Raw genomic sequence first — 27,590 nt, 5'->3', positions numbered from 1 at the left:
TTTGCTTTTGAGAGCTAGGTTGTAAACTCGATCTCATGGGTCAAGTGTTCGACATTGACCTACTCCCTGTTACTCTTGGAAGTTTTGATGTGGTCGTTGGCATGGATTGGTTGTCCAAGCACAAGGTGAAAATCCTCTGCAAGGAGAAAATAGTGCGTATTCCTCTCCCTACCGGAGAATCTTTATCGGTTCAGGGTCATCATAGTGGTGCTATGGTTGGTATTATCTCGGCAATGAAGGCTCAGAACTGTTTACGTAAGGGCTACCCTGCTATTTTAGCTCTTGTTACCGATTCGAAGTCTGATGAGAGAAAGATCGAGGACCTTCCAGTTGTTTGTGAGTTTCCTGATGTGTTTCCTGAAGAACTCCCTGGTTTACCTCCACATCGTCAGGTGGAATTTCAGATCAACCTCATGCCAGGAGCAGCCCCGATTGCTCGTGCTCCTTATCGTCTTGCCAGGAGAGTTACAGGAGTTGTCGAATCAACTCCAAGAGCTGTTGGATAGGGGTTTTATCCGACCTAGCTCTTCGCCTTGGGGAGCCCTAGTACTATTTGTGAAGAAGAAGGATGGGTCCTTCCGGATGTGTATAGATTATCGCGAGCTCAACAAGGTGACGGTCAAGAACCGCTATCCTTTACCCCGTATCGACGACCTGTTTGACCAGCTGCAAGGGTTAAGTTTTTATTCCAAGATCGACTTAAGGTCGGGCTATCATCAGGTACGAGTCCGCGAGGAGGATGTACCCAGAACGTCTTTTCGAACGCGGTATGGCCACTACGAGTTTTTGGTTATGCCGTTTGGGATGACTAACGCACCAGCGGTCTTCATGGATCTCATGAACCGCGTGTGCAAACCGTATCTTGACGACTTTGTTATTGTTTTCATCAACGACATCTTGATCTACTCCAAGAGCAAGGAGGACCACGAGCGACATCTACGTCTTATCTTGGTGCTCCTGAGGAAGGAGCAGCTTTACGCGAAATTTTCTAAGTGTGATTTCTGGATTCGAGAAGTACATATTCTTGGTCATATTGTTAATGAAAAGGGGATACACGTAGATCTTGCTAAGATCGATGCTATTAGGAATTGGGCGGCACCGAAGAATCCTTCGTAGGTGTGACAATTTCTTGGTCTTGTAGAGTATTAACGTCGGTTTATTCAGGATTTCTCGAAGATCGCTCAACCTCTTACCTCCTTGACACAGAAGAACGTAGTTTATTCTTGGGGAACGAAGCAGGAGGATGCTTTCCAGCTTTTGAAGCAGAAACTCTGTAGCGCGCCGATTTTATCTCTACATGAGGGTACCGAGGATTTTGTGGTTTATTTTGATGCATCGATTCAGTGTCTCGGTTGCGTATTGATGCAACGCGACAAGGTGATAGCATATGCTTCTCGATAGTTGAAGGTACACGAGAAGAATTATACGACTCACAACTTGGAGTTAGGAGCTGTGGTATTTGCGTTGAAGATTTGGAGGCATTATCTTTATGGTACCAAATGCACCATCTACACCGATCACAGAAGTCTCCAGCATATCTTCGACCAGAAGGAACTGAATATGCGGCAGCGTCGTTGGATAGAGCTTTTGAACGATTATGAGTGTGCCATCAAGTATCATCCGGGGAAAGCTAATGTCGTAGCTGATGCCCTTAGCCGAAAGGAGAAGAAACCCAAGCGTGTGCGAGCATTGCAGCTCACTATTCACTCAAATCTTCCTGATCAGATTCGTTCCGCTCAGATCGAGGCATTGAAGGAAGAGAACATCAAGGTTGAGTACTTACGGGGCATGGAAAAGCAACTTGTGGAGAGATCTGACGGCGTTTGTTATTTTATGGAACGGGTATGGGTTCCTTCGTAGGGTAATCTTAAGGAGCTTGCGATGGACGAAGCGCACAAGTCTCGGTATTCTATTCACCTGGGCTCAGACAAAATGTATCAGGATCTCAGGGTCATGTATTGGTGGCCGAAGATGAAGTCTCACATAGCGACATACGTGAGTAAGTGTTTAACTTGTGCTAAAGTCAAGGTGGAATATCAGAAACCCTCGGGTCTACTTCAGCAGCCAGAGATACCCATTTGGAAATGGGAGCAGATTGCTATGGATTTTGTCACGGGGCTACCGAGAACTCAGGCCGGAAACGATACTATTTGGGTGATTGTTGACTGTCTCACAAAGTCAGCGCATTTTCTAGCGATTAAAGAAACAGATAAGTTCTCACAGCTTGCGGCAGTTTATCTGAAATGAGTGGTTTCTAGGCATGGAGCGCCAACTTCTATTATCTCCGATCGTGATCCGCATTTCATATCTAATTTATGGCAGTCGATGCATAAATCATTCGGCTCCCATCTCGATATGAGTACTGCTTATCACCCACAAACGGATGGTCAGAGTGAACGTACTATTCAGACACTTGAAGACATGTTGCGTGCATGTGTGATTGATTTCGTGAAAGGGTGGGAGAAACATTTGCCGTTGATAAAGTTTTCCTACAATAACAGCTACCATACTAGCATTCAGGCAGCACCGTTCGAAGCATTGTACGGGCGAAAGTGCCGTTCCCCTCTTTGTTGGGCTGAGGTGGGTGACAGCCAGATTACGGGACCGGAACTCGTTCTTGAAACTTCAGAAAAGATTGTTCAGATCAGGAATCGTATGGCGGCAGCGCCTGATCGTCAGAAAAGCTACGCCGACAAGCGTAGAAAACCTTTGGAGTTCGAAGTTAATGATCGTGCCATGTTGAAGGTCTCACCCTGGAAGGGTGTGGTGCATTTTGGGAAACGCGGCAAGCTTAATCCACGTTACGTTGGGCCATTTAAAATCCTGGAACGGATCAGTAAAGTAGCCTACAAGCTCGAGTTACCTGTTGAGTTGGGTAATGTTCATGATGTTTTCCACGTTTCGCAATTGAAGAAGTGTTTGTCTGATGAAACACTGGTTGTGCCATTTCAAGATCTGAAGATCGATGACAATTTGCAGTTCGTCGAAGAGCCTATAGAGATCATGGATCGGGAAGTTAAAGTGCGTAAACACAGTCGTATCCCAATTGCGTTGGAACTCAAGACGTGGACTGGAGTTCACATGGGAGCATGAGGACAAGATGAAGCTTAAGTATCCTCAACTCTTTCCTGATGACAAGACTAATTCTGGTAAAACTGGTGAATTTCGGGATGAAATTCCTCTTCAAGTTGGGGATGATGTGGCACCTGAGCAAAATCCGCAACAATCTTGATTTATCACTTCACTCCTCTGTGCTTACTTATCAAATTTCAGGACGAAATTTCTTTCAAGTTGGGGATGATGTGACAACCCGAATATTCAGGTTAGCATTACATAAATTCCACAACCCTTCAACGTGTATCCTTACGTTTGATTCATTAAATGTTCATGTTCATGTGCGCGTAATCATTCATGAAACTATTTATACTTGAACCCTTTAGGTGTATTGTTAGTCTTTTGGACTGGGCCGCAAACCTAATTGTAACACACCTCATGGTCGTTTGGGCCTCTCTTGTCTGGCCCACATAGTATATCAGGCCCGAACCATGTATGTTAGAAATGGGGGGCGGGTATTGGGTTACTTGTAGCCCACTCCTATACATAAACCATGATCTTATGTAATGGGCTCAAGCCCATTCTAGTTTAATGTAACCGCCCAAACAAGTGTATATTACGTATTGTATTAGGATAATTATGATCAAAAACTAAAACAAACCCTATCCTCCTCTCTCTCTCAAGATCACGCACGACTGAAGAAACCCCTCCTCTCTTCGAACCCCCATTCTTTTGGAACAAGCCTTGTCGTTAGTGTTTCGTATTCATGCTAAATCCTACACGTTTGATCTTGTTATATGTGTGCCTGATAAAAGCAAAATACCTACATGTGATATGTGATGACTATACTATATGAAAGAAGTAAGTTGTTAGGATAAAGAACAAGTAATTAGCCATGTGGTGTATCGACTGATATGTTAAGTAAAATTGAATGTTTGATAATTGCTTGTGAACTGCTATGGTCATTGAGTGGGAACCGGGTAGGATCTTGATTATTAATGATAATTGGCTAAGTCATAGGGGCATGATTTTAACAGATTTAATGCTCTTAGATGGCAAAGCAAGTAACAATCGGCTACTCAATTCTAATAATAATACTGTTGATCTAATGATTGTTGTGTTAACACTAAATTTAATTAATTAGACATGGATTATATGTGAAAAAATCCTCATCCTCTTCGTGCTTTCCCTTTATATTTTGATTTTCACTAAAATTTGGATTGAGGGTTGGATTTAATGTTTTGGGCCGGTTGGTATGTTTGGTTAAACAGAATTGGTGGTTTACAAGTCATTAGGTTTACATGTTAATTGATATTATTCGGCCGAATTTATTCTAAGTAATATTGGACTTCTTTGTTTAAAATATATGTTGGTTTGGATTGAATGATAAGTGTGGGCTGATAAGTTTGGTTTGGGTCGAAGCCTAATGGATTATTATAACATGAAGTGTTAAGAACTGGTGTAAAACATTTTGTTGTGTGATAAATTGAGTTGGGCTTCGATAAGCCACTTATGTGCATATGTTCTTTTGGGCCGAACATTTGTTGGGCCGCATCTCTCAGATAGTGAGTTTGGGCCGTAAGAATACGTGTATTAATAGTGTGTGTATGATTACATGGTGTGTTTAACAGATGAGCGATAGATAAACCAAGGATACCATGTTCATGTTTTATCATGACTTCTGGTGTGACAATGTGATCAACATGGATGCAAAGTTATTGTTATATACATATATATATGAACCTTTTAGGCTTTGAGTAACTGAGTGTGGTCAAGTAACTAGTCTTACCGAGCAAATCAAAGGTGAGTTCACTGCTCTTTTTCCAAGCATGCATCCCGGGGAGGGATATCGGATAACGTTCCGGGGAGGAACACTAGTTTATTGGGATGTTTGTTATTATTACTCAGTTTCTGTCATATAAGACCCTTTACATCTACCGACAGTTGCCGGGGAGGCAACGAGTTTATTAGTTGATAGCGCTATTAGGTTTGGCACCCTCACACCGTACCGGGGAGGACGGGCGTGAACTAATTTCCTTAAAGCATGACCAATGTTTTGATAGAGACATTGGGGTTGGGCAAATACATCTTGTAGCCACTACGGTAATCGAGTTAATGACAACATCAAATCAAATTGTTAAACTGTGTTATACATATATCTGGTAACTAAACTCGTTAACAAAAACTTTGAACTCACCAGCGTCGTCTGACACACTTGTTTGCATGCTTGTAGGTCGTTAGATGTCTTGCATTAGAACTTGCTGTCTGGAGTAGCTGAAGTAGTCATGGGTCGACTGGAAGAATTCATGTGGTTGATTATTGACAGTATACATTGGTTTTGAACAATTTAACTTTCGTTTACTATTTGCTTCCGCTGAACATGTTGGTTTCATTTAAACTCGTTGATGGTATTTTTATTAATAATTGAGAACTTTATTTTGAAACTTGTATGGGTTCAATGTAATTAGTGGCTCATTGTTGGTACGTCATACACCTAGTAAGGGCATTCCCTAGGTGGTATTTTGGGGGTGTGACACAAACTTTGAAGAAAAGATTTTTAAATTATAAAAAGATAAACTAAAAATAGAAAATAAAATAAAGGAAAAAACTGATAGGCAAGAAGGAATCACTAGGTTCCGACACCTCTTTCATGTATCCTTTTAATGATTTCCGCACCTTGGGCATTTTAAGAGATTATCTTAGTTATAGTGGTAGGCCCCTCTTGTGAAGGCGACGTTACCCTCAACCTATTGGTCTGAGTCAGCAGGGATACAGTCCCGCAAAGTCGGATTATTGAAAGATAATTAAGTAAGTTATTTTCCTAATTCCCTATAGTTAAGGCTCTGATACCAATCTGTCACACCACAACCGATGGTAGAAACATCGGAGTGAGACGAAAACCAGATTGCTCGAGACTTCATAACACTAAACTGTGACAAGTATTTAATAATAAATTTCATTTCATTACTACAAGAATCACATTACATTGTTTGAAATTGAATACAACAAATCGAAACATAATGAATCACATTATATCAAGTAATTAAAGCTTAAAATGCGTTTCTAGGGCATCCTACTAAGTTCGGTGCATCATCATCATCATCATCATCATCATCATCATAATCTTGCAACATGTTTTAAAGTATAGTTCAATACAAAAGTATTGGCGAGTATACAAGTTGTGAGTACTAGCATAATATAATAAAAGTTTGTCTCACATCCAACATAGCAATTTATATACAAAGTTGTAGCTAGCGTGCATAACTATAGCCCAAACCCGAGTGTCCACGAGAATAATGTGCATCCCTCGTCACCAAAGTGAACGAGACCATAAAGTAAAATGAGCATCCCTTGACACCGAAGTAATCGAGACCGTAAAATATGTTAACTTAACAATACCCCATCGGGTGGTGTGCTACTCCTATAGCACTATAATTGTTAAAGTGGGCTAGCTAATTTAATGACAAATAGAGTGGATGAAAGTATTCTAGCATAAACACCCTAAGGATAACAAATAGCATGTTTGGCGGATTGAGTGATTGAATATGTTCGATTATGTGTATTGTGAATTTTGATAGTTGAAACATGTTACACCCAAAAGTGCATTAAAGCGTAAAAAAGGGTCAAGTATACTCACGGTTTGCGAAGAAATTTCCACTTAGTGAGTTTGACGAGTCTTGAGTTGTTGGAACACCGAAGTTACCAATTTTGGTTCTTGAACTTTTTGCCCAAAGGTGAAAATCTTGGAGATTTGAGAGAGTTTGGAAGTATTGGAGGTGGTACAAGTGTTTAGAAGGTGTTAGAGTTTGTATTTATAAGAGGGTTAAGTGGTTGAGGATTAAATTAAGGTGGTTGGGAGTGAAATGAAGGTGGTTAGGAGTTAGGAGGGGTATTAAATGAGTTAGTTGGAGGTTAAAAGGTGGGTTTGGGGTATTAAATGAGTTGGTTGGAGGATAAAACATTAAAGAAAGTGGTTAGGTATATGAAAATTTTCATTTTTAGTCCTTGCACTTGTATTGTTGGTTATTTTATGCTATAAAGGCGTATGCAGGTACATTATAAGTATGATACATGTATGAATGTGATTCCGAAAAAATATAATCTCGATGTATGTCTCGGTTTTAAATTTAAACATGTATTTCATGACTAATTACATATTATGCATGTATGATTAAACAAGGTTGACATAAAATACGATTTCCATTATGATCAAAGTCTCGAGATTACAAGGATTGAAATGAAGTAAGAATACAAGTTTCTAAAAGTAAAAATATGAATACAACTTTCTAAATATTGAAAGTACAGAAAATGCAGAGCGTTACAGTCTCCCCTACTTTAGAAAATTTCGTCCCGAAATTTATTCAAGAGGAAGACTTTGGAAAAAGGAATTTTTGGTTAAAACGGTTGGATAAAATCTCAATTTTGAAGTTTAAAGTCTACGTGAAGTTCATGTATAAGTGTGTTAAAAATGCATGGAAATTTTGAGGGGTGAAAAGGGGTAGGTTTGTAAAAGTAGTTCGTTTGACTAAGGTGTTTTGAGGCACCCATCGTAAGTAAAACGTGCATGTGTGTGTAGGAAAGTGAGTTTGACCAAGTTGAATAACTCGATGGGAGAATTATTTTAAAAGGATGTTACCAAAGAAGAAAAGTTTTCATATAAAATAGAATATATGATGAAAAGTGCGGCCCGCACAGTAGGTTGTAAGAAAAGTTTTATCGATTTTAAGGCGTATTAGTAGAATCACATGTTTGTAGAAAATTGCTTATTTGTGGAAAAACTGGAATGGTAGGATTTATGTTTCCAAAAAGGCTTTGGTGGTAATAGGCTGACTACGTAAAGTTTGTGCGTAATAAAGTATTGAGGGTAGCCTTAAAAGTAGAGAAGTATTTTAAGGGATGGAACGTTAGGCCGATTTATTGTAAATAAGGTTTGGATAAAATGTCTAAAGAATAATTGGGAATAATTGTGGTACGAGAGTGAATGAACAATTCGGTAGATGAATACAAGGGTAGGAATGGTATGATTATCGGATATAATGCGAATATGAAGTGTTGAGAAATGCTAGTGATAATTGTAGCTGTTGCGGCTAACGATTATGAGGATGAGGCTTCGTCATGGATAATCAGATATCGCCCGTTTAGCAGTGCATTTGTGAGTTACTAAAGTTTGTTTAATCGCGTTTAAATAAGGTATGGGAAAACGTAGAATTTCTCATGCACGTTCTACAAAAGTTTGGTAATATGGTAAAAACACTTATATATAGGATGTACCACGGCGTATCCACCATGTTCTAACCATATTACGTCCGTTTCATTATTCGGTGTCATGATATGTTCCATGTCTTACGATACACAGTAGAACACCCTATGGTTTTCATCGTCTACCACTATAATCGCGTGTGCACCCGCGATTATGTTGATCATTGCATGATCCGCATAGTTTGTACTAGTAGTGTATGAGTCAAGGTATGCAATAACATTAAAAGTGAGTATGTGTGCATGTAATAGCATATAAAAAATAAGCATGTAAGTATGATTTTGTTTAAGTATGTATGTGACCAACGTAAGAGAACCACTCGGGTTATGCTCATGTATAGGTTCGAATATATGAGTATGAGTATGAATGATGACAATTTGTGTATATAGTATAAATTGAAGCATAATTAGTTTAAGCATATAAGATGATCTTGAAATTTTTTGAGTTGAAAAAACGAAGTGTAATGATAATATGCATGAGATTGTCATGAAACATTTATTAAAACCTTTTACGACGATATGCATGTGTAATTGTTTGAGCAAATCGTTGAGTTTATTGAATCAAAAAAAGACTGAGTTATCGAGAGTGGAGAGTTAGATTTGTGAATGTCAAAAGAATATAATGTATCAATTTGTTATGCGAGATATGTTTTGTAAGAAGAAAATGCTACTTTTGTTTCAAAAAGAAATGGATTACATGTGTCGGAGATTGTCTGCTCCTATAAAGTATCCTTGCCTATGTGTTTGGATTTAGAATTATGTATTAGTGGTGTCTAAAAAGATTTTTGAAAACAGTGAGTTTGTTTCATTTAAAGTATTTTGTATTAAAATATGAAGAGTTGTATTTCGGAAATTTTTGTGAAACTTAGGACTCTGAAAAGAATTTAGCAAAATGAACTTATAGATAGTCGAACTTCATTGGTATAGTCGTGTAGGTGTAGAGTTACTATGTCTAACCTATGTATTAGGAGTTAGTTTGGCCGGTAAGATGATTATGGTAGGTTGATCGAACGGTAGGTTGATGGTAAAGTGTTGGGTTCCGACTAAATACCTATATGTATGATGCTTGGTGTTTAACGGTATAGTGTACGAGTGGGTTACCGGTCATGGGCCTTGGAGCCTTTCTCTAGGTATGGTCCGTATCGAGATTCTTGGGTTCTGAGTATAGACGAGGGTTGTAAGAGTTCATCCTTGTTCTACCGTATCAAGAGATCTTCTGGTAGGAGAGCTAGTTCTAAGTTAGGATATGTTGTTGAAAATTGAAGTCTCGAGGGTGTATGGATAGGCTATTTGCATTTGTTGGTTAGGTTGACTACGGATCGATCATGTTTATCAATTAATCGGGGTTGACGAAGCAACATCTATAAGTTTTGTACATATACGAGTGAAAATTTTATTGGTTCCCTATTGGGAACAAAACGTCTTTAGTATAATAGTATAATGTGAGCGTGTTTTAGTGACTGGACAAAATATGAAAATCGTGGGCAAGAGACTTATTAGACCGACTAGGTTGATAGGTAGCATTTCATAAGATTTTGAAAATCGGGTAATAAAGCATTTAAGGTATGATTCAGAATTTTGTGCATGTGATTTACGTAAAAGAGAGTTGGTAACGATCACTGAGGTAAGGAAATCACCCCTATCTCGTTGGTGAAGTCGTTGTCAGAAGAAAAGGGAGCGGGGCTAATTGTCAAGGTAAGGGAATCACTCCTATCTTGATGATATGCTCCCATTTTTGGGAATGTGAATAGTGTATTTCTTGTTGGTGACGTTTTGAAATCATGCATATAAATAACTTATACATGCATATAAATAATGTATATGTATATGAAAAGGATTAGTATGTTGTGTGTGTAACCATTGCAAAAATAATTTAATTTTTGAAAAGGAAAAGTTTGGATCGTGCTATCCATAAAATTGATACTAGTAAAATGGAGGTTTGATTAAAACTTGGATTGTTTCGAAACGGAACTTTGACTAAACAAAAGTGGTTGAAAGTTCTTTTGAGTTTGGGAAGCATGCTTTGGCCTAATTGGTAGAATACTCTGGCCGAAATTTCGGTTAGCAGTATTTACCATTCCGGTTACCTGTCAATTCAAAGTTCGAGACTTTGGCGAGATTTGAAAATCGAGGGGTGGGACTAGTTTGACAAGATGCGGGTTTCACCCCTAACTTGACAACCTCGTATTAACAAGGGTCCGCTAGAGTTTGAATTGGAAATTTTCCATCAAGGTGAGGATTTCACTCCTAACTTGGTGGCGAAATTTCGTGCAAAAACGAATAAGCGGATTGAGAGTTTTTCACCAAATTGTGGGTTTCACCCCTATTTTGGTGAAGTCTTCTTGTTTGTATAATACGAGTGTTTTCATGTTTTAACATAATCGTGTAAGTTGCCTTAGAAAAGGCACATGCTTTGAAATAGGAAAATATATATGAGCACATTAAAGACGTTTCGAGAATTTAAAACATAAATCAAGTATGGTCAAGTATGGTGCTTAACTATAGACTAGGTCAAAAGCATGGCAATTTTCCTAATTCCCTATAGTTAAGGCTATGATACCAATCTGTCACACCCCAACCGATGGCAGAAACATCGGAGTAAGACGAAAACCAGATTACTCGAGACTTCATAACACTAAACTCTGACAAGTATTTAATAATAATTTCATTTCATTGCTACAAGAATCACATTACATTGTTTGAAATTGAATACAACAAGTCGAAACAAAAGGAATCACATTACAACAAGTATTTAAAGGTTAAAATGCGTTTCTAGGCATCCTACTGAGTTCCGTGTATCATCATCATCATAATCCTGCAACATGTTTTAAAGTATAGTTCAACACAAAAGTATTGGCGAGTATATAACTTTTGAGTACTAGCATAATATAATAAAAGTTTGTCTCAAATCCAACATGGCAATTTATATACAAAGTTGTAGCTAGCGTGCATAACTATAGCCCAAACCCGAGTGTCCATGAGAATAATGTGCATCCCTCGTCACCGAAGTGAACGAGACCGTAAAGTCTAATGAGCATCCCTCGACACTGAAGTAATCGAGACCGTAAAATATGTTAACTTAACAATACCCCATCGGGTGGTGTGCTACTCATATAACAATATAATTGTTAAGGTGGGCTAGCTAATTTAATGACAAATAGAGTGCATGAAAGTATTCTAGCATAAACACCCTAAGCATAACAAATAGCATGTCTAGCGGATTGAGTGTTGAATATGTTCGATTATATGTATTGTGAATTTTGATAGTTGAAACATGTTACACCCAAAAGTGCATTAAAGCGTAAAAAGTGTCAAGTATACTCACGGTTTGTGAAGAATTTTCCACTTAGTGAGTTTGACGAGTCTTGAGTTGTTAGAACACCGAAGTTACCAATTTTGGTTCTTGAACTTTTTGCCCAAAGTTGAAAATCTTGGAGATTTGAGAGAGTTTGGAAGTATTGGAGGTGGTACAAGTGTTTGGAAGGTGTTAGAGTTAGTGTTTATAAGAGGGTTAAGTGGTTGAGGTTTAAATGAAGGTGGTTGGGAGTTAGGATGGGTATTAAATGAGTTGGTTGGAGGTTAAAAGGTGGGTTGGGGTATTAAATGAGTTGGTTGGAGGTTAGGACATTAAAGAAATTGGTTGGGTAGATGAAAATTTTCATTTTTAGTCCTTGCACTTGTATTGTTGGTTATTTTATGCTATAAAGGTGTATGCAGGTACATTATAAGTATGATACATGTATGAATGTGATTCCGAGAAAATATAATCTCAATGTATGTCTCGGTTTTAAATGAAAACGTGTAATTCACGACTGATTACATATTACGCATGTATGATTAAACATGGTTGATATAAAAATACGATTTCCATTATGATCAAATCTCAAGATTACAAGGATTGAAATGAAGTAAGAATACAAGTTTTTAAAAATAAAAATGTGAATACAACTTTCTAAATATGGAAAGTACAGAAAATGGAGAGCGTTACATCTACTATCACTCTACACACACGCTAGAGCAAGTGCACCCACCGCGAACGTAGTATAGTGATGGCAAGATATCGAGGTCGTCCAAGGACACAAGAGCTTTTAATACCGGCTTATCGTTAACGCTAAATCGAACCAAACTTTGAAGAAAAGATTTTTAAATTATAAAAAAGATAAAATAAAAATAGAAAATAAAATAAAGGAAAAAACTGATAGGCAAGAAGGAATCACTTGGTTCCGACACCTCTTTCATGTATCCTTTTAATGATTTCCGCAACTTGGGCATTTTAAGAGATTATCTTAGTTATAGTGGTAGGCCCCTCTTGTGAAGGCGACGTTACCCTCAACCTATTGGTCTGAGTCAGCAGGGATACAGTCCCGCAAAGTCGGATTATTGAAAGATAATTAAGTAAGTTATTAATGCGAAAAGTGGTGGGCCCTTCTAGGCAGCGATCACCCTCAACCCTTTGAGTCAGCAGGAATACAGTTCTCGCAGGGTTGGTTTAAAGTTTTAATAGTAGTTTATAGAAAAGGGGTTCAAGCAGTTTGCACTTCTCACGTGGTGGGTAATGCCCGCTCCGACTCGTGAAGTGTTACTAATCTTGAACCAGGTTCTCGCAGGATCTATAAACTGAACGAGACATAAAATTTACCCAACCACCCTTGTAACCCCCTTCCAGGCAATTAACGCGCTTTATATAGACCGTAAAGACACGAATATGTGAATCAAAAACATATGAAGAATGATTAGATAAATTTGCCTTCAATATAAAACACTAGCTATTAAAGTCATTAATACATACCCAACTAAAAAGTGATGTAAGAGTTTAGCCAAGCATGGTCTTTGTTTGACAAAGACTCTTCCTATCGATCTTGGATCCCGAGACTACTACACACTCTAAATGATGGAAGATGGATGATGGTGGTGGATGTTGGTGTTGTAGTGGTGGTGGAGTGGTGGCAAGTGAGAGATAAGTGGTTTGCCAATGGATGGTTTGGAATGAAACCAAGCACATCTATTTATAGCTGAAACAGAGGCTTCACCACTGCCCGTGCCCGCCTGGCACGACCCCGTGGTCATCTCTCTCTCTCTCTCTCTCTCTCTCTCTCTCTCTCTCTCTCGTCCTCATTAACTGTTGTGTCAGGTCTTGTACTAACATGACCCCGTGTGTCAACGGCACGGCCAGTGGCCAATGTACTTGTTTTACTATCGTAGATTCTGAAAATCTTTGAGTTGACCACGCCCGTGTTGGCTTAGCACGGCCCCGTATTGGTTATCTGTTTTGTCCTTTGCAGTTGTTTTTTCTTCTCCACAGATTCCAATCTTGGACACGACCCGTGTCTGGTGAACACGGACCCATGTCAGGTCATCTGATCTTGCTATTCTTGTGGTCTGGATGTGGATTGGGGCTTGGCGAGTTGTGTCAATTGCTCCTTCTTTGTATTTATGTTGGTTTTTGCTGTTATTTTGCTCCTTTTGCGCATTTAAGCTCTTTTGATCCTGTAAATTAAAAAGGAACAGAAAAACAAGCTTTTTCCAACATTAGTACTGAAAAAGGGTTGATTTTACACCGTATTTGATATAATTTATATGTTGTATTTTATGCACATCAGACGCCCTAGCCGTTTTGCCAATAGCCATTACCCACTCTCGCCATTTGGCCGGAAAACCCATTTGTGTCATCATAGAATAAGGAAGTCCGAATTTAAAGTGTCGTATGCTTTCTCGACGTCGACTTTAAATATCGCTCCTTCCTTTTTGTTACTTTTTAACCATGATACGACTTCATATAAAAAAATTGGGCCATCCAGCATACTTCGCTTAGATAAAAATGCAGTTTGTTCCTCTGAAATTAATTTGTGTATTACTCCTTTTAACCGATTTGAAAGTGCTTTTGAATTAACTTTTGTTATGAACCCAACGACACTTATTAAATTGACCCCCCCCCCAAACCCCCCATGATCATTGAATTTTGGAATTAGTGCTAAAAATGAGGATGTGCATCCTCTGCTGAAAGTTGCACTCAAATAAAAGTCTTCAAATAATTTATAAAAATTCGCTTGCAAGAAGTTCCAACATTTCTTCAAAAAATAGAAGTTAACCCCGTCTGGCCCCAGCGCCTTATCCCCGCACAATCCCAACTGCATTACGAATCTCCACCTCTATGAATGGAGTTACAAGCTCAACCACCTCTATATCTAATAGAGATGATAAGTTCGGGCATGTTAATCTTGGTCGAGCCTCCATAGGTTCTAAGAACTTCCTTGCAAAGAATGAAAAAGCTTCATCCTTAATAATTGGCGGGCATGTGCTCCATTCATCATCAACCCTCAATCTGTTTATTCGGTTATTACTTGTGTTTGCATTTATTATCACATGGAAGTATATCGTGTTTCATCCCCATCCGTGGCTCACTTGACCCTCGCCTTTTGTTTAAGATCCATTGCTTCTGATACTCTGTTTTTTTTCTGATGCTCTGTTTTTCGGAATCATGATTCACAGTCAAATTTAACCAAAAATTATACAAACATTTCGTTTATAATATGATATTAACAAGTCATAATCAGATCCTCTTCTTCACATTTCACACCCATGCTTCTGTTCCTCTACTTTTGTACACCCATTTTCATTTGGAATAATAATTAACTGAATAACAAATCATAATCAGATCTTTTTCTCCACATTCTACAACCGATGCTCTGTTTTCCAGAATCATTCAAATTCACACATCTTATTATGGCGGCGGCGGTGGTTGTGGCGGAGGGTGGTTGTGGCAATGGTGATGATGGCGTCGGTGGTGGTTGTGGCGGTGGTGGTTGTGGCAGTGGTGGCTGAGTGGTATGGTGGTGAAAGGCGACGAGGGTGATGGGTTAGTGATAGAGGTTTTATGGTTGTGGTGGAGATGAAGGTGGTGGTGGTTTAGAGAGAGAGGGGGGGGTCTGAAGATGGTGGTGAAATGTGGAGATGGTGGTGAAGGGTGGTGAGGGTGGGGAAGATGGAATGTTGGTAGTGGTTTGATTCTAGCAGACAAAAACGAGAAAGAGGAAGAGAGAAAGGGGAGAGGGGGTAGGGGTAAGGTAGGGGTAGGATAAAGGTGGCCCCACTTGATTTAAATATATTTCTTTTTACTTTTAAGTTATTTTTTAATAACAATGGCATTTTAGTAATTTCACACCCACTTAACTGAAAAAACTAACCTCCATCCGCGTCAGGGACTATCCGAGAACGAAAATTGAAAAGTTGTGGACTATAAAGGTAATTTTAGAAAGTTAGGGATTAAAGGTGAAAAAGGACAAACCACAAGGACTATCCGGGCATTTAACTCAAACTCTATATTTTATCACATGCGAGTTTTTTATTATGAAGTTTATAACGTGCGAACTTCAAATCTCGTACGCTCGTACTTTAAGACATATTGTACATTACACTTTCACTATATATATATATATATGTATGTATGTATATATATATATATGCGTGTGTGTGTGTGTGTGTAGGATTAGGTTCATTTGTGAACAACTTCTTGAGAGTGAACTAATCTTGCCCCTTGATTATTTTTTAGATTAAAAGGGTAAGATTGACATTAGCCAAGTACTTTTAATTAAAATCTCTTAATTTTCTCATCTCTTAACTCTCTCTCTCTCTCTCTCTCTCTCTCATTTTTAATTATTTATCTATTATTTTAATTTTAAAAGATTGAAGGGCTAATGTTTTTTTAAAATAAACTTTTATGTTCTTTTTAAAATTAAATATTAAACCTAATTAAATTATGTTTTTTAACATATGTGTATACATGTCAGTATATACAAGACATATACACTTGTGTATTATTACATCTTGTTCCCACGTGTCCGTATAAACCAGATTTATACACCTGTGTATTATTCAAGTACACATGTGTATACAGGTTGGTATATACCAGACGTATACACCTGTGTATTATTAAAGTACATAGTGTATACAGGTCGGTATAACCAGACTTATACACTTGTGTATTATTATATATTGTTTCCACTATGCATCTTTTCATCAAACATTTATCTACTACATATTTGTATAGAGAATGTAATTAAATATTTTTAATCGTGTTCTAGATGGAATAATATTTGATAATGTTTGTAATTTTTTTTTAAATTATGAAATATTAAGTTAGGTAATTTGTGAGAGAGAAAAAAATATAGAGAATATAATTAAATATTCTTTTAATTGGAAAAAGAAATCAGGAGAGAGAAAAAAATCAATTAATTAAATAAAGAGAGAAAAATACAATTATACCCTTGTGTATATTAAAATACATGTAAGTTATAAAAGATAATTACAATTTTGTCATTAAAAAAAATAGATCTACAAAAACAATGGTCAGGATAAGTTCATTTTGTTCACAAATAATCATTGTTCACTCATGAACCCTAACCTATGTATATATATATATATATAGAGAGAGAGAGAGAGAGAGACCACTTGTAACCTATCATTCATACAATAAATACAAAAAATTACACAATATTCTTTCCATGGTTTATCTTGGTATCAAAGCCAAGTTAATATATTGCGTACAACCCTAATAACACTAGCAGCCCCGGATCACAATTAACCTCTCCCTTCTTCTAGCGCTCAACAATAGTCGGCAACTCACCATCACACACCTCTCTGCCAATAGGTGACCGCCACTGCTGATTAAAAAATCATGAACAACCAAACTATAGCTTTAATCGTTGATTCACGTTAGCTGATAAAACTTTCCGCAATTCCCACAGGCTTGTTGTTGCATTATTCTCGACCAATTATAGGTACCGAAAGGCCATGATGCAAATCTTCCTTATCACCAACAACCTTTTCGGCTATGTAGATGGAACAATATCATTTCCATCTAAACATTTACCATCATCTGAAGAAGGACTATTCACCAAAAGACAATCCCAACTACCCTACTTTGATCTCCAACAATGCCCATGTTTGCTTGTTGTCATCTTCACCATCTCGTAAGCTTCGTTTCCATACGTTCAAGGTACAATCGCTCGTGAGTTATGGGTTGCCCTTAAACGAGCTTCCACATACATCTTCTACGGAATACACACTCAAGACACAACTCTTAAAGATAGAGATTAAGTTGTTTCTGCTTATTTAAATTTCCAGTTTGATATAAATTTCAAAAGATAATTTTGTATTTCGTTGAACTTATTAAAATAATATCATCGGTGTCTAAAAGGAAGTTTTACTTTCCATGTGGCGAGTAATTATAAAATAAGGGTTAAGAGAAAATAATAATAATTTTTTTCTTGTATATAGCTCGGGTAGGGTTGTTCATCAAATCAAAATTTGAATACTCGAATTTTCTGATTTTTATAACTATGAAGTTGGATTCAAATTCAGATCTAGCTACAAACAAAATTAACTCGAAATCAAATACATAACTCTTAAGTTGACTTATTTTCTTCAACGATGGGCATGGTTTCAAAAGTCGCTAGGCGCTCCCTAGTCGGTCGACTGGGGAGCTGAGAGTACTCGGCGTAGGTGGAGAGTACTCGGGGAGTACCAAATATATTAAATTATAAAGAAATTAGTTTTCAGAAATTAAATATACGTCAAATAACATAAATTTAACTAATGTTTATAAAAAATACGTGAAAACTATATTCATTCTTTAAAATGACAGATATAGAAATTAAGTTTTATTTTTTTTTTTAAGTCAAACTCGGCCCTAGTTGACCTACTTGATTCGATTCTGGCCGATGGTGATCGCGTTTGATTGATTCCGAGTAATTGGGCGCAGTTAAAAAAATCGTCTTGGCAACCTACCTTGTAGCGACTACTCGAGGAGTTCTCAGCCTTAAAGATCTTGTTTTACAACCATGATGATGGATGTAAAGCAATCCAAATGTTAAGGCATTTACTGGTTTTAAAGTAATTATTTATTGGGTTTATCATGAACTGGAGATTAAATGTTAGGAGACTCAAATGTTAGAACTTAAATTCTTAAAAGTCCTTTTGTTTTTTATATGTGCTTATAATAAAAATAAAATGCATAATTAATATTCGAATTTCAAAACAGATGGAAAATCACAAATTTGAAGTTCAAATCCAAAACCAAATTCGAACTTGGATTAATTTTTTTAGGGTAATTTACTTTTTGAGTCCCTGTGTTTTATGCGTTTTAACTAGTTGAGTCTAAAACCAAAAAGTTTAATGATCTGAGTCCCTATAAGCATTTTCTTTAATCATTTGAGTCCAAATTTCTAATCCAGTTGGAATTTTGTTGTTAAGTTTTGTTAAATGACCAAATTACCCCTATAATTAAAAGATAAAAATAAAAAACCACATGTTCTTCACAAGATCAGGCACACCTAGTTCATTTCTTCAAACACCCATCAACAACAAAGATAAAAAGATCATACATTTAGACCCACATCTAACTTTCTTGAACAAAATCAAACAAAATCTGCAAAATGGTTTAAACTTTTCCACCAAGGTATAACCTCCGAACCAGATAGTTTATTATACGAAAGATCAACACTTTGTAACGAAAGTCCTAACGACTTTAAACCGCCATTAAACTCCAACAAATTCCTCGAAAAGTTCACCGAATTCACACTTGAACAAACAGCTAACACAGAAACATCCGCAACCGAACCGGAGATTCGGTTACCGGCAAGATCTAGAACTGTCAGCACTTTACTGCACTGAGATCTATCGCAAACCGTCAACAAACTCGACGAAATCGAACGAAATCAAACTGAACTCAACGCTCAAGTCAATACCGATCAGATCTATTGCGGAAACCCTAGAGTTTCTGCAAGAGATGCCTTGCAAAAACTGTTATCGGAAACCCAGTTTGATAATAGATTAAGGTTTTTTAACGAGTATTTAAAGGAAAAGAGTTGTTCGGTATCAGCAGCATCGAGTATACATGGTAGCTGCCGGTGGAGATGGTGGTGATGCAGTGGTGGTGCGGTGGTGGTAGGGATAGAGAGAAAGAGAGGAGGGATGGAGTGTGAAATGTTTGTGCAGGTGTGTGTATAACCATATATATAATTTATTTTATATATAACATTAAAATAATTATGCATTAAAGACTTGTTCCTTATACTCTTGTGCATATAAGACTTGTACTTTGTGTGTAAATGTCCAAATTACCCTTATTGTTAACAAACTTGGTGGATGGAGTTAGAAATTTAGACTCAAATGGTTAAAGAAAATACTTATGGGGACTTAGGTCGTTAAACTTTTTGCTTTTGGACTCAACTAGTTAAAACCCATAAAACACAGGGACTCAAAAAGTAATTTACCATTTTTTTATATTTTATAATTATTATTATTATTATTTTAATAAAAGGGTAAACTTGTAACTCAAGATGAATTTTATTAAAATTGTTAACCTCAGCTATTGTAAAAGTGTATTTTTTTAAAGGATTATTCAGGATAAATATACCTAAATTACTGAATGTGTAATCTAGTTATAGTCATTTTTTTTAGTAAAATTGAGTCCTCATTCCTCCATACCTCTTGGTAAATATACATCTTTTTACAGCTCTCCCTCTATAAATAGATATGGAAGAAGAGGACACGAGCAAACCTGCAACTGCAAAATGAACGTAGAAGAAGAGGTTGAAAAACTCAAGGTAGAGATCCAGCGACTTGGTACCAAGCAAGAAGATGGATCTTACAAGGTAAATATATTTATTTACTACCCTCTAATTACTAAATTTGGTTTCTGATACATACAATAACGCAGATCTGTAGCCAATTATTATCGATCTGATAACTTAGGACAAAACTGTGTACTTTAATTACTTGGATCTGAAATTAAATATGCGTTTTGATTGCAAATAATGAAGGTGACATTCGGTGTGCTTTTCAACGACGATAGATGTGCAAACATATTTGAGGCATTGGTTGGGACACTGAGGGCAGCCAAGAGGCGCAAACTCCTCACATATGATGGTGAGCTGCTCCTTCAAGGTGTTCATGATAATGTTGAAATCATGCTCAAACCACCTACTCCTACTGCCACTCCTGCTCCTTAATTTGTATCCATGTTATTGTGCTATATGTTGTTGTTTTGCTATATGATTGATTGTAACTTTGTAAGACTCTGTAATCATCCCTCGTGTTGCTAATTTATGTCGGTTCTTTCGTTTCTTTGTCGGTTGTCCTACAGCACTAATAGCATGGCAAAATAGTCTCAACTCACACAAAAAAAATATGCATAGGCACACAAAGATTGTGCAACCTGGTATGACTCATTTGTGTAAAGATTGTGACATATTAAAACGAGTTCACCGGATTTGATTCTAATAGACTTCTGTCCATATTGGGTTCCCGAAATTGCTGCCAAGTATGGGGTGTCTACTGCTTTTTTCAGTGTGTATACTGCTGCTACTCTAGCGTACATGGGCCCGCCAGATGAGTTGAGGTGGGGACGTAGGCGCAAAACCTCCGAGGCCTTTACGGTTGCACCGGATTGGTTCACTTTCCACTCTCTTGTGGCTCACAGGCCTGATTATGCTCAGGTTCCTGATGAATCTGGTAAGTCAAGTGGTCAACGACTGAGTAGAATTATCGAGGCATGTGAGTTTGTAGTGATTCGAAGCTGTAAAGAGTTTGAAGGGGAATATATAAATCTTCTCCAGAAGCTATATAAAAGGCCAGTTCTACCAATAGGCCTACTTCCACCTGAAAGGAAAACAGAAAATCTTGTTGACTCAAACTGGTCAAACACTTTTAAGTGGTTGGACATGAAGCACCAAAATCAGTGCTTTTGGTTGGATTTGGGAGCGAGTACAAGATGCCGATCGAACAGGTACATGAGTTGGCCTACAGTCTTGAGCTTTCTGGGCTCGATTTTATATGGGTTTTGAGGAAGCCCAAAGGGGTAGATGGTCCAGACCTATTGCCTCCAAATTTGGAGGTTTGTGTGTTTGGCAAGGGTGTGGTTCGCCTTGTGTGGGCACCCCAAATGGAGATACTAACGCACCCTTCAATCGGGGGGTGTCTTTTTCATTCTGGTTGGGGGTCTGTTATCAAATCTTTAGGGATGGGACACCTGTTGATTCTGATGCCTATGGTAGCTGATCAAGGCCTCTGCGCGAAACTGTTAGTTGAAAAGGAAGTGGGTTATGAAGTGCCCAGAAATGAAGATGGCTCCTTTACCAGAGACATGGTGACGGAATCTGTGAAGTTGGTGATGGAATCGCAAGCAATACGAGATAAGGCTTCACAAATGTCTTCAGTTTTTTGTGACCAAAACCTTCAAGAGAATTACATAAGTTCGTTTATTAGCTACCTTCAACGCTTCAAAAGAAGCACTTAATCACCGTTACCTGTTCCGTACCTTCTTTTGTGATTTCATGAGAATACTTAAGTTAGTTAGTTTGTTACACCAGTGTGTACAAAATGTACCCCGTTACTATTTTGGGTTGGAATACATGTGTTGAAGCAAGCCTAACCTTCTCATTTGAAGGGCTTCCTTCCCACCACCTCTCCCTCACTACTTGCTCTTTGCAGATATTTCCTATACATATATCAATAATGCCTTAACCGTTGGAGGGTGGCCTTAGACCCCGGTTTCTGACCCCTTTAAACAGGTTTCTATTATGTTGCAATTACATGTAAGAACCAGTACGTTTAGATCTGTCTCGCATGACTCCGAAGCCCAACCCTGTCAACCAAACTTCAACATGAAAGTTGGTTGTTTATGAAGTTGCATGCTTGTTATATTGTTTATGTTTTTTTCCATAGTCGTGTTGCTTAAGTGCTAATGTCTGGACTTCTTTGTAAGACTCGACAACATTCATGTAGAACAATATACGCACACTTTTTGTAAGCCATGATAACCTTCATGCATAGCAATATGGACTTTATGTATGTGACATGTTTATAATAAAATGGTTTTGTAATGTTTGAACTTTTAACTTTTGATCCGGTTTGACATGTAGTTTGAGTGTATGACCTCTAGTAGCGTTAAATATATAATATTTGTATATGAAAATTATATGGATTATATGAAAAAAAAAATGTTATATTCTAGTTATAAACTTCTACCATTACTTCTTGAAGACAAGATGCCATTGACCTGATCGGTTGGTTAGCAGGGTATTGGCGGGGTCCCATGAGTTTTCCGGTAATGGTTTCTCATCGTTACCCAAAACAAATCAGCAAAACATCTGAAATCTCTTTAAACAATTTTCATAAATGGTTTTATATCATACAACTTTCAATGACCAGATTTGGTTCAAATTACCAGCAATAATGTAGATCCAACATGCAAGTGTTCTTTTCACCTTTCAATGCAACATGCAAATGTTTTTTCACCTTTTCTTGTCCTTCTTCGATGAACTTGGGCCTTTAGAGAACTGTGTAAGCCCTTGCTTGAAGGCGCCAAGAGTAACCCCATTGTTCACCAAAATGCTTGTCACCCCCATTTTAGAAACCTGCAAAATTGCCAAGACGAAATTAAAAGGCAAAGTTGTGCCATATTATAATGCATGTATGGGGAAACTTATACCGATTCTATATTACGATCCTCATCATCGAAGAAGAGCATTGATTGATATGGCACACGAGTCTTTTGTTGGATTTTCTTGAAATGTTCTGTTTTATGACTCCAGCTGGAAAAGATCTCCTGAAACATCAAAAGGAGATATTTGAGCTAACTCCTCCATGAGAAGAGGGTCAGTCTTTATAACGTATTAAACAGGTCAAATGTACAAAAATGAAAACCAAATTTGTAATTCAAATGCTTACAATGTCCTAAATTGTGTTATATTAAAAAAGTTATATCTTACTATTCAAACAATATATATTTTGTAAAAGTAAAGTAAACTGCAATTTTACCCCCCTGTGGTTAGGGGCGAATGACACTCTTACCCCTTATTTCCAAAAAATTGTTGTCTTTCCCCCTGACGTTTTCTGATTGCATCAATGTAACCCCCCCCCCCAAACGTGAAAAGACGTTTTTGCCCCTGATAAGAAATAAAAATTTGAAGTAAATGACACATTTATACCTTGTGCACGTTTACACCCTATTTTATTATAGTGTCTTCTCCGGCGATGTTCCGACCACCGGAGCACTTAACTCCGGCGATTTCCGGCTTTGCACTTGTATTGACACCATCAACTCACTCGGAATTTGGGTTACGTTTTTGAAGCTCGGTTAATTCAATACCCAGATCAGTTTTAGCAGAGGAGTTAAAAGAAAGTGGATAATGAGCGAGTAAAAGCGACGACAATGGCTGAACAAGTGTTGTGCACACAAGGTGTTCGCTGAAACGACTTGCCTTTGGCTGACCCGAAAGCATTCTTCAATGGAATTTGGGTTACGTTCTTGAACGTTTGGTGACCCGAAAGCGTCTGGTGGTGGAAAGAGTGATAAGGATGTGTTTAGTGGTCGGAATACGCTTCTCCGGTGGTCGGAATATTTCTGGAGTGGTCGGAACATCGCCGGAGAAGACACTTTGATAAAACAGGGTCTAAACGTGTCAGCGTAGGTAAAGCAAAGGGGGTAAAATTGAAGTTTACCATATAAATATGGGTAAGATTACGAAAATGCCCTTTTGGTAAGGTTACAGGCTTACAGCTTTACCCCTCAAGGGGGGTACATTGATGCAATCAGAAAAAGTCGGAGGGTAAGACAGCAATTTTTTGGAAATAGGGGTAAGGGTGTCAGTCGCTCCTAACCACATGGGGTAAAATTGCAGTTTACTCATTTTGTAATTATACTTAATAAATGGACAAAAGAGTGTTGGTTGGTTGAGCAACCCATATTGACCCGCACATAAAATTATTACTTGTTTTGTCACAACCCATTTTGCCACAAATAATAGAACCATCGATCCAGGTCAACAAACATTTCACTGAGTAATTATAAAGTTATTGATAACAGTTTTCTAACATGAGGGCATATTACATTCACAGTGCAAGTAAAACATCGAAAACAAGCAAGGGATAGAGGTGCTACGAGGCCGCGCGCATGCGGGGAGTGGGGGGGATGCAGTACGAGATATCGAACTGAGAAAAAAACAACAAAGTAAAACTAGGAGTTCTAAGATTCCTACATAGTATACCTAGAATCTATCTTCCTCTCTTTTTGGCTAGGAAGACATAAAACATCTCACCTAATTGATTATTCCTCGTGATCAAAGAAGAGGCTTTCAATGCTTATTGTCCTATATCACTTGACATCTCCATGTTAATGTATTAAACCATATTTAACACACTCCTTATTTATGTAACTCAATGAAGGGAGAAAAATGTTGGTCACATACATGATTAATAACAAGAACCTATAAAATCCAAACAACATTTTAATTTTTTATCTGGATTTAATCTTGTGTCGGTGTAAGGGTATATCTGAATTATAACATAAATGAGACTAATTGCACACGTATTCCATCATTAACGCATCAATCATAATGAAGATTCTTTCACATACCTGGGCTACAAACAAGGGCTTTATGTCCAACTTGTCGATGAAAGCCTCGGCTATGTCTCTGGTTGGTGATCTGGAGGCAATAGCCATATCAACTCCCTTGTCTTTGAGTGCATACAAAATCCCTTTAGCATGAGGATACATCGATGGCGTCTCGCGCTTGGATCGACATTCACTGTAAAATAACTCAAAAGTTAAAAACCTTCTTTTCTAAAAAAAAGGATCACCATTTAAAGAAGATACAAAATCCCTATGTCTATCAATATATCTGAAGAAACAAAAAGTATAAAAACATAAATTTAAGGAAGCACACACCAAATCTTGTGTTATAAACCATTAAAATTAGGTCAATTCTAATGCTACTAACCTACCTCCGTTCCAATATCGATAACTTTATGAAGAAAAAGAAACACTTAATTGTACTAAGGAGAGATTCTTACATCAGAATTGGTATGCAATTAAGAATACTCAGAAAAAGAAAACTCCGAATTCGTAGATCAAAGGTGATTTTTATGGGAAGAAAAATCATTGAATGAATATGGTGGTAGTGGGAAAGGGATATACCAGTAGAAGGGCCAGAGAGTGTAATCGAGATCGAAGACGACTAAACGAGGTAACACTTGAAATAATCCCATGATCTCCATCGCCTCGTTTTTCACCTTTTCGTCTCCCATCTTCCTTCTACTCTTCTTTGCCAAAAAGGGGGCTTCTTGTGGTCAAGCTTTATCAACTCAAATAAAATCTTACAACACGTAATTGCTAAAAGCGATGTCCTGTGGGGTGTGAGGGTGTGGGCAATGTTTTCAAGACCAGACTGGAGGTCTTCTGATTTTCTTACGGGGTTAAAAGTCGGATCGATTCGAGCGTATTACAAACCGGATGATAATATATAATTTATGAATATCTATCTATACAACTTTCTGTAAAATAAGAAATCCTAATGACATAACAAAAGTTGATGTGGCAATAGAGGCTGTACAACAATACTTTTATTATGTAATTAGTGTATCATAAATCTTAATTTAAAATACATTTAATTCAAATCTTTGCCCTTCATTTAAAAGTCAAAGTCTACACTTCATTCAAAATTAAAACCTCTGATTTTCAGACTTTCTTCAAACCTCTGCTCTTCACAAGAAAAGCAGACCTCTAGCCAGATTCAAAATTGTGGCTCAAAATTTAAAATTCAAACCATATATTCGAACCCTATAAATAACATATATGAATCTGACTCCACATTCAAATTTCAATTCATCTCTCTCACTCATATTTGCGAGCATATCTCTCTCTCAAATGCATAGCTCTCATGATTCAGCCGGTTGATTCTGTTTACACATTATCATTCCAATATCATTGTTCCAACATCGTCGTTTCAATGAAGCTCTGTTTCACACATCAACGTTTAACATCGATGTTGCAATATCATCGTTGCAACATCGTGAAACGTTATATGGGAGAGTTGCATTTTAGGTTTGTGGCTTATTTTTATTAACTACAGTTATACTAATTTAATTTGATGTGTGAAGAAACAAGTGTTGATAATGTTGATAGTTTTTATTAACAATCACATTTTAGAGTATGTTAATATCCATATTGATAGTATTAAATTAAATGCATATACATAGAAAGATATAAATGCATAAACTATTACACACTACAGTTAACACTTGAAAGGATTTCGTAGTCTCTCGCCTTTCTCCATGTGATTTCATTCTATCTTTTGTTTTTCAGATCGGTTAGCATGTCGCAGATTTTATAATCTTGTTTTAGTAGTTGTGACAGAAACTCTTCTGCATTCTTCTGGAAATCTGATGGAGGAGAGTGGAGGATTTCATCGAGTAATGCTATGTTGTTCCAGGTTTTGTTGTAATTATTGTCACTGATTATGCCGACTTTTATGTTTAGTTCTTCGTCTGATCTTTTTTCTTTAAGTGACCAGATCGAGAATTGTGTTTTAATATCGCTGGTGTCTGACCAGTGGTAGAAGCATCTGTTTGCCATCTATATTTTTGTTGGATTTACTGATTTTGATTTGTTTTTGACAGACAGTGATTTGTAAGACAATTTGTTGATGATTTGAATCAAACTAATCATCTGTCTTTTATAGCGTTTAAAACGCGTCTATGTGGTAAATGAAGAGGTTAATTATAATTATGATAGCCTTTTTTTCTTTAAAGCTTTAAAATTTGTCCCTTGGGTTTCTTTATATTTAATTTTATAGTTTTCCCATAAAAGCTGGGGTTTGAAAAGGTTTCTGCATTAAAAGGCTGCTGTTTTGGAACATAAATTTATATGTTTATATTAAATCTACACGTTTTGCTTGGTTAGATTATTAAATGTCAAATGAGTTTAAATCTGATCTCTTGTGTTGTTAGCTATTTCACTATATAAACACATTGCCACTTCACCTGTTTTTCATCACGTTTTGCTACGAAGATATCATTCTTTCACATCACTTGAGTAATATATAAGTTAAAATGGCGTCATACACTTCTGCAGAGTCTGATGATTTAAAGCAGCGCTTTATCAGGCAAATTGAGGAACATGTGTATGAGGATAGGGCTACTCTTCAAGAGCTGAAGAGATGTTTTGATGGACTACATGTTGGTCTGTTCACGAGAGAGCAAGTTTCCAGAAACTTGATGCGAATGCCTTCAACTTCCGTTCGTGACCTTTGTGTTGCCGGTAATACAGAGTGCGGTGATAGAGACGTGGAGTTCATGACGATGCTCAAGGATATACATCTAGAAGTTCGGCAATCGATGGGGTTTAAGCTAAAATTTCTTAATTATTGTTGTTATTGTTAGATTTGAAAGTTTCGTTGTTTAGTATGTGATTGTTGATAATTTAATGTCACGAATAAATA

At 37.3% G+C, this 27,590-nt stretch overlaps 2 protein-coding genes and 1 pseudogene across 2 annotated transcripts; 2 read left to right on the top strand and 1 right to left on the bottom strand.

Moving 5' to 3' along the window:
• The first annotated feature begins 19,805 nt into the window (after positions 1-19,805).
• LOC110873093 (costars family protein) lies at positions 19,806-20,436 on the top strand. The gene is made up of 2 exons (XM_022122022.2): positions 19,806-19,964; positions 20,133-20,436. The coding sequence occupies exons 1-2, from the start codon at positions 19,884-19,886 to the stop codon at positions 20,319-20,321; spliced, it is 270 nt and encodes an 89-aa protein (XP_021977714.1). The 5' UTR covers positions 19,806-19,883; the 3' UTR covers positions 20,322-20,436.
• Positions 20,437-20,565: 129 nt separating this feature from the next.
• LOC110873094 lies at positions 20,566-21,691 on the top strand (annotated as a pseudogene).
• Positions 21,692-22,446: 755 nt separating this feature from the next.
• On the bottom strand, positions 22,447-25,580 carry LOC110873095 (magnesium-dependent phosphatase 1). The gene is made up of 4 exons (XM_022122023.2): positions 25,289-25,580; positions 24,728-24,899; positions 22,802-22,918; positions 22,447-22,727 (listed from the first exon to the last, which is right to left on the bottom strand). The coding sequence occupies exons 1-4, from the start codon at positions 25,396-25,398 to the stop codon at positions 22,605-22,607; spliced, it is 522 nt and encodes a 173-aa protein (XP_021977715.1). The 5' UTR covers positions 25,399-25,580; the 3' UTR covers positions 22,447-22,604.
• Between the last annotated feature and the right edge of the window lie 2,010 nt (positions 25,581-27,590).

The sequence above is a fragment of the Helianthus annuus genome, chromosome 16 (genome assembly GCF_002127325.2).
Source record: "Helianthus annuus cultivar XRQ/B chromosome 16, HanXRQr2.0-SUNRISE, whole genome shotgun sequence".
Classification (NCBI taxonomy): Eukaryota; Viridiplantae; Streptophyta; class Magnoliopsida; order Asterales; family Asteraceae; genus Helianthus; species Helianthus annuus.
This window is presented reverse-complemented; position numbering and strand designations above follow the sequence as displayed.

Coding starts and splice junctions, on each gene's coding strand:
- LOC110873093 (XM_022122022.2), top strand. CDS start 19,884: ATGAACGTAGAAGAAGAGGTTGAAAAACTCAAGGTAGAGATCCAGCGA. Junction 19,965..20,132: donor AAGAAGATGGATCTTACAAG/GTAAATATATTT, acceptor CAAATAATGAAG/GTGACATTCGGTGTGCTTTT.
- LOC110873095 (XM_022122023.2), bottom strand. CDS start 25,398: ATGGGAGACGAAAAGGTGAAAAACGAGGCGATGGAGATCATGGGATTA. Junction 24,900..25,288: donor ACTCTCTGGCCCTTCTACTG/GTATATCCCTTT, acceptor GTTATTTTACAG/TGAATGTCGATCCAAGCGCG. Junction 22,919..24,727: donor AGCCCTTGTTTGTAGCCCAG/GTATGTGAAAGA, acceptor TTGATGTTTCAG/GAGATCTTTTCCAGCTGGAG.